At 42.1% G+C, this 7,481-nt stretch overlaps 1 protein-coding gene across 1 annotated transcript in view; it reads left to right on the forward strand.

The window, feature by feature from the left end:
* Positions 1-6,134: 6,134 nt before the first annotated feature.
* LOC134444399 (phytanoyl-CoA dioxygenase, peroxisomal-like) overlaps positions 6,135-7,481 on the forward strand; it is a 10,298-nt gene continuing 8,951 nt past the window's right edge. Inside the window, exons 1-2 of the mRNA XM_063193724.1 lie at positions 6,135-6,345; positions 6,819-6,877. Of these exons, the coding sequence (XP_063049794.1) occupies positions 6,277-6,345; positions 6,819-6,877 (128 nt within the window). The 5' untranslated portion in view covers positions 6,135-6,276. The remainder of the gene's footprint in view (positions 6,346-6,818; positions 6,878-7,481) is intronic.

Below are 7,481 nucleotides of genomic sequence, written 5' to 3' on the forward strand. Positions count from 1 at the left end.
GTGTCCGCCTCGTCTTTTTTTTTTTTACATCTGTATCGCTATTTTTGTTGAGACGCACCAAGCAACACACAGTTTAAGTTAAGGCGCAGACGCCAACCTTTTTGCAATTCTACTGAGATGGGGATAAATCATTATCTTTATGCCTTTCCAACATCTTGATGCGACGCATTCTTAAAGTGATACGGTCCCATTTTTGGAAATAAGCTTATTTTACACCTCCACTTGAGTTAAATAATAGGCTTTTACCGTTCTTCTGTACTTTCGACCGTTCTCTGGGTATGGCAGTGCAAATTTTACCCCCATGCTAGCAGTTAACATTGAGTCCTATGAGACCAGTTTGCGGCTAACTGGTCTCATAGGACTCAATGTTAACTGTTAGCTTGGAGGTAAAATGTGCACTGCCATAACTAGAAAACGGCTGTGAATACAGGAGAAAGGTAAAAGCCTATTATTTAACTCAAGGGGAGGTGTAAAATAAGCTTATTTCAAAAAATGGGACAGTATCACTTTAAGGAAATTTCGGTTTCCCTTCACAGTGTTTAAATTATCCATCTGTGTGATGTCCATAGTAAGGAGTACTGTAGCCTACATGTACGTGTAGTTCTGTAGAACATGTAGTTCTTGAGCACAGTATTTTTGCATATTTAACCCTATCGCGCCGGATGCATCATATATGTCTCATCAAATTCAAAGCCCTCTCCACGCTGACACAAAAAAAAATCGATCTGAAAAACATCCTGCGTGTCATTTCCAAACGCCCTGCAGTACGCGGAAACCGCCACAAGAGAGCAGCGGTCGACAACAAGTTGACCACAGCTCGGCGAAAAACAGGAAAATGGGGTAGAAGCGGTTTCCCTGACCAACGCTGATATTTCGTCAAATTGCATAAGGTTTGTGTACAAATTTCCGAAATATAACTCTACATCCTTTAATTTGAACACTTGCTTTGTGCAATTAAGCAAGGAAGAGTTTATATTTTTACACCGTGTTGCAGAGAGATCGTGCTAAAACTGATGAGACATATAAGCACCATCCGGCGGTGGCAGGAAGTCAGCCATCAATGCATTTGCTCCATAGGGAAACTTACAAAGCACACCACGACGATCGTTTAACAAAACACACAAGTTGTTTTACTTCAAGACAAAGATATTGCCTTAAGAAACAGGTTTTACTTGCAATTTTGAAAATGTAATGCAAAATGTTGAAATTATGATCTCGTAAAAAATGCATTGAAGTGAATGGAGAAATGGTCCAATTGTAGTAATGGACCCATATATTCAAATTACACATCAAAAATGAATAATGATCTATATTACACTCATAAATAGGTTGTTGATCATTCGATCAGCTATGTTTTTACATAGATTTAAAAAAATTACCCAACCAGGCTGTGGGAAATGTAAAATATGGTCCTGCTAAAACAAGGATAGGCTTAAAAAAATGGCAGGATCTCACTAAATATTTAAAGATAATCCTCAAATTAAATTGTCTGACAACTTTTTTAAATTAAAAAAAGTTGTAAATGCATTAAAAGTCATTTTTCAATGGTCATGAAATTGGAATTTTCATTCATTAAAAGCCTGATGCATCATATATGATGCATTAAATATCTCAGCGACCTTAACAAATTTTGAAAAAAAATTTTACATTTCTTATAAGGGACCAATATTAAAGCAAATTCCAAAAAATTAGAATTTTCTCTCATTGCTTTCATGGTTCAGGTTTCACAGGGTTAATCCAAGACTTCCTAAAATTTACCATTATCGTCCAATATCATAGAACTGGTGTCTGACTTGTATATGATATGTTGGGAAGGGTGGTTGGAGGGGGGATGAATGCCTGATTATCATAGANTTGCAATCGAGAAGCAACAGCGCCAAAGGTGTTGCGTCACTAGAGCGCAGCCTGGCTAGATGAATGCAATGATCTGTGTACGTGTATGTGTTTTTGTTTTGAACAATGGAATTCATGTAGAAGTTTCATGATGGCATGACAATAACATTCTATTCTACTATTCTATTCTGTTCTATATTCTATTCTACTATTCTATTCTATCATATTGTGTTCTATTCTGTAGACAGGGAGAGCGGAGGAAGATCTGACAACTCAGGACCAGTACCAGCTAACGATGTGAGTCATCTACACTGGCCATGTCTCACGTGTGTGTGTGTTGTGTGTGTGTGTGACTGTGTGTGTGTGTGTGTGTGTGTGTGTGTGTGTGTGTGTGTGTGTGTGTGTGTGTGTGTGTGTGTGTTAGGGATGGTACAAACCGCACCAAAAACCGAAACCGTACAATTCACACACATACCGAACCGAACCGTGCAATCCGTGGCAAACCGCAATTCATGTACTGCCCAGAAAAATATGTAAAACAGAGATTCTAGGAGTATCTTATCCAGTCTCTCTGATTAAAACAGCGTATGAGACCAATCAGAGGATGACACAATTAAAATCACACCATTTTCACATTATAAGCCTATAAACCATATGTAGGATATTAGTGATAAGTCCAATGCTATTAGCCAATTGAAAGAGGGCATTTGGAACGCTCAGACAGCACACACCAGCTGACGACAGTTTAAGTTCAAGCACAAGAGACAGTTCTCAGACACATGCAAAACGTCAAATTCAACTTGTGCATCATCACTTTATAACTGCAGTTATATAAATATTGTATAATATTCCCAGTGCACCATTTATCATGAACTAAAAAAAAAGAACCGTAGAGAACCGAAAACCGTGACCTTGACACCGTGATATGAACCGAACCGTGAATTTTGTGAACCGTACCACCCCTAGTGTGTGTGTGTGTGTGTGTGTATTCGGTACATATTGACTCCTATGTTGTTCTCTATCCCCTTACAGGACATCACGTACTCCACAGTGGTCCACACACCAGGAGCAGCAGCAGCCAGCAGACACATCAACACAGAGGAGGAGAACACAGAATACTCCAGCATCAGGATACACCAGGCAGACTGACACACACATGCACGCACACACGCACACGCACACGCACACGCACACCCACACGCACACGCGCACGCACACACATACACACATACGCGCACGCACACGCACACGCACGCGCACGCGCACGCACACGCACACGCACACACACACACACACACACACACACACACACACGTGCTCATGCAACTCACTGTAGTGTGCTAACTGACACAACACCAAAGCAATGATTCAGCTTCAGTTTGTCAGAAAATTGGAATTGTGACCAATTCTTTATTTCCATCATGCCGTGTGAGATATTTGATCATGAAGTTAACTGTAGTTAATGAAATGAAAATAAACCGTCTGCTCAACTGTCTGTCATCAAAATGTCACTTTATATTGTTTCATAGCTCATGGTCATGCTTTGTACTGTCTCTGCCGTTGTCACTGACTGCACAATCATGTTTTAGCCTGTTAAAACAGGCTTTCAAACCTTGTTTTTAACCCTGATGTGAGCAGCTTTGTTACCTAAATTAAATTCTTCCTCTGCAATGAAACACTAATGGCTTGATGGTTTTTTTATTCGAACTGCAGTGTTTGTAGCGAGAATGGTCATACCACATTTGCATCATAGTATGGCCATGCCATATTGGCATCTGTATAGATAGAGAGTATGGCCATACAAAATTGGCATCTGTAGGCCTGTACAGAGGGTAAAGGGTGGTTTATGCCTCCAGTCCAGCGTCCCTGCGTCGTGATGCAGTGAGCCGCGCAGTTAACGGAGTGAAGCCCCCCCCCCCCCCCCCCCCCCCATCACGCAGGTACTCTGGGGCACCTCCCCAAAATTGTGTCTCGACGCAGGGAGCGACGGCCTGAAGTGCGAAAATAGGTCTCTGATTGGTCCTCTCGACCAGCCTGCTCTGTCCTCGAGTCAAGAACAAGCGCTACTTCCTTGTTCTAACCTTCGTCGGTCTACGGACTGTGAGCTCTTCATTAAATAAGTTGCCCGTGCTTTGTTGTTTGATTTATTTACACGAACCAAAGACAACACATGCGCTTGCAAGTTACGACGCTGAAGTTATTTGGACAGTTGGTCCACGGTTCCGCTTCGTCCTCGACAAATGAGCCACTTCTTTGTTCCAAACTACCACTGTGGCTGCCAGTGCGATCAAACATGCACGTGATATAAAGATTTAATGTTTCATTTTCATTGTCGTCGAGTCTGTGATGCTAAAAAACAACCGACACGTCTAGTTTACACTTTGTATTGAAGGCAGTTGGAGCGTGGAATGACATCGCGCAGACCGTGCTTCAAAACAGGGCATAAACCAAAATTAACTGCATCATGGCTGCGACAAGCTCACTCTGTGGCACAAGTAGGAAGCATAACCCGCCCTTAAGGCCACATTGGTATCTGTGGGTGATAGGAGAGAGCTCATCACACATCTACATTTCCTGTCTTCAAGAGAAGAAGCAGACAAACTGTGGGAACCTGAACTTGTATCTCAACAGCAACCATGGGGCCCAAAACTAGCATTCAAGTTTCATCTTGACATACTGTATTGGCAGGCAGTGGCACAGGATTAATTAATTTCATGATGAATTTGCACATTGCACCCACACATCTGTAGTCTGAATATCATCAATAGTGGCCTTAATATGGCACTGCTTGTCCAACAAGATCTTGAACTGTATTAAATATTGCGCAACAACAGGTGAATGGAAGATCGTTGGATCAAAGCATGTGGGACCACCAATATGATGACTATCACTATAAAACAAGTGTCAACGTGAGACGCAAAAAAAAAGTAATCACAATGCCTGTGTGTGTGTGTTTTTTTTCCCGTACCTCAGCGTAGAGGGTATGACCATACCACATTGGTGTCTGTGGGTGGTAGAGGAGAGCCAATCTCACATGTTGGCCTACATTTCCTGTCTTCAAGAGAAGCAGCAGACAAACTGTGGGAACCAGAACATGCATCCAATAAATAGCATCCATTGGGCCCAAAAAAAGTATTCAAGTTTCATCTTAGTGTAGGCCTATAATAGGCAGGCGATGGCACACGATGAATTAAATTCATGACGCATTTGCACATTGCACCTGCACCTCTGTAGTCTGAATGTCATCAATAGTGGCCTTAAAGCGATGGTTCGGAGTAGAATCACCCTAATGCCATTTGAACCGTGACACCCATCCACCTTTACACCCGAAGTGTTTTCTGCCGCAGGCTTACATCAACAGAGTTGCCGTGTTATTCGATGTTTATTCCGGATAGTTGACTCAAGCGCATATGGATCCTGGGCACCGTCTCCAAACTTTCCCCACAAAAATAACATGTCATGACACCAAACTTCTACAGTATAACAAATGTGGTTTGTACTCACAAAAAGATGAATTTGAAACTTTGTACATAGTCCAGGAGTTTATTAGTAACAACACACGAGACGATTAGCTTTTCTGCTGCTAAACATCCGTCGACGTCACTTCCTACGTGACGTTACCCCCCACCCCCACCCCCAATGGTAGGCTAGGCCTACTAGATAAGGCCTATGGTATGTTTGCTATAGCCTATTTGCACACAAAAAAGCCGGTAGGCTGGTTTTGCAAGTTTCCATTGAAAATTGAGTGTTTTGAGGTGAAAATGTTTTGTAGATTGCTTGCTTGCTTGATTGCTTGCTTGATTGCTTGCTTGCTTGCTTGCTTGCTTGATTGATTGATTGATTGATTGATTGATTGATTGATTGATTGATTGATTGGTTGATTGTTGGTTGGTTGATTACCAGTAGGCCTATGATCATGACCAATAACCACATATTTTCTACTACTAGGGCCTATTAATAATAGCCCAATAATAATAATAATAATAATAATAATAATAATAATAATAATAATAACATTAATATTATTATTTAATTCAACATATGCTCACCTAAAGTAATTATGATTAAGCCTAGGCCCTTTAAATATTTATGGGCATAGATCTACTACCTGCCTGCCCCAGATTTCCTTCCCTAAAGGCTATTGAACTCTATTTTGCAAGCCACAGAATAAACTGGGCCTAACTCTTATCAAAAGCTATCATAGGCTATGATGAAACTGGAGAGGACTGAATTATCTGGGGGAAAGGTCAATGTCACACGCAGGGCACGCACTTTGACCCACTTACGTGAGACAGTGCTGAAAAACAACGGAACAAGACGTTCGAGTTCGCTTTGCTTTCACCGACCGACCGTCTCTGCCGAGTTGCTGAGCCTGCCTTGGATCTAATCTGTCACCGAAGTGAGCTGTGCAGTGGCGCTCGACATCTGCGGGATTTTCACATCATGTCTCGGGCTGCAGACCGACTGAGGGTCGTGCTGAACCACCTGGAGGGTCCCGGACACGGAGCTATCGTATCCTTTGCTGCCAGTGCCACCGACTCACCGCTGCTAGTTCTAGCCGCCGAAACAGTGCGAGATGGGGGCGTTACTGTGACCGACAGTGGAGTGCTGACAGCCGGGGTAGTCTTGCAATAAATGCCGAGGCTGTGGTCATCTCTCTGGGGGCCTTTGTGAAATGGGTTTATTCTATTCCGCGCTCTGTTCTGTTCTGATATTGATATGAAAGCAAGTTACTGTTCCAAGTTGCAAAAGTTATGGCTATCTTGCGGGTCGTGTACTTGAGGGAAGAATCTAAACAAGCGTCAGAGTGCGCTATAAAACATAGCATAAAGATTGCCATTTGTTGCCAAAAGAAATAACTATAGAAACTAAAACCCATTCGATAAATGACTGCAATATGTGCATGTGAATGAGTGCGTGAGAGTTTTTGTTAAGTGGCTTGCTTTCATGAAGTGTGTGTTGCCGTCTTTAACACGACCTGTCAGGGGGCATCGTTCACCTCTGGGCAGCAGAATGTGTCATATCACCATCCTCAAGCGCTCAGGTGAGTGGCACTTTGTCACACCAGCATGAAAATCCTTGGGTCGGGGGGAGTAGGCTCCCTGGCCATTAGGCCAATTGTAGACCTCTTTTGTGACCTTTTAATATGGGCATATTTCCATTCAAACATCATAGCCTACTCTAACCCAGGTAGGCTATTATGCAAGCTTACACTGGGACAATGGGACACTACAGGGAGTAGGCCTAACAATATTAATCATAAGCCTATATATTTTTTAAAGGGTTTTTTTTGGCTTTTGGTTCTTATTATTATTGATATACGACAGTGCTAGAGGGACAGCACATTTGTGTCGAAAGGGAATTGGGGAAGGAATGGCAAATGACCCAGACAGGAATTGACCCCGGGTGGCCGGCCTGGCATAGTGGCACACTGCCCTACCGGGAGGCCACGGTAGGGTCAATAGTAATAGTAGGCTAATAATAACAATGATAATAATAAATTAGGGCTGTCCTAAACGATTATTTTTCTCCCAATTAATCTATGAACTATTTTTTTCGAATAATCGATTAGTAAAACGATTATTTTTTCAATTACTCTAGCACTTTAATCTTCAAGGAAATTTGGAAAAAAAGAAAGAAACCGTTAA

This window comes from Engraulis encrasicolus, unplaced genomic scaffold (assembly GCF_034702125.1).
Source record: "Engraulis encrasicolus isolate BLACKSEA-1 unplaced genomic scaffold, IST_EnEncr_1.0 scaffold_550_np1212, whole genome shotgun sequence".
In the NCBI taxonomy this organism is placed as follows: Eukaryota; Metazoa; Chordata; class Actinopteri; order Clupeiformes; family Engraulidae; genus Engraulis; species Engraulis encrasicolus.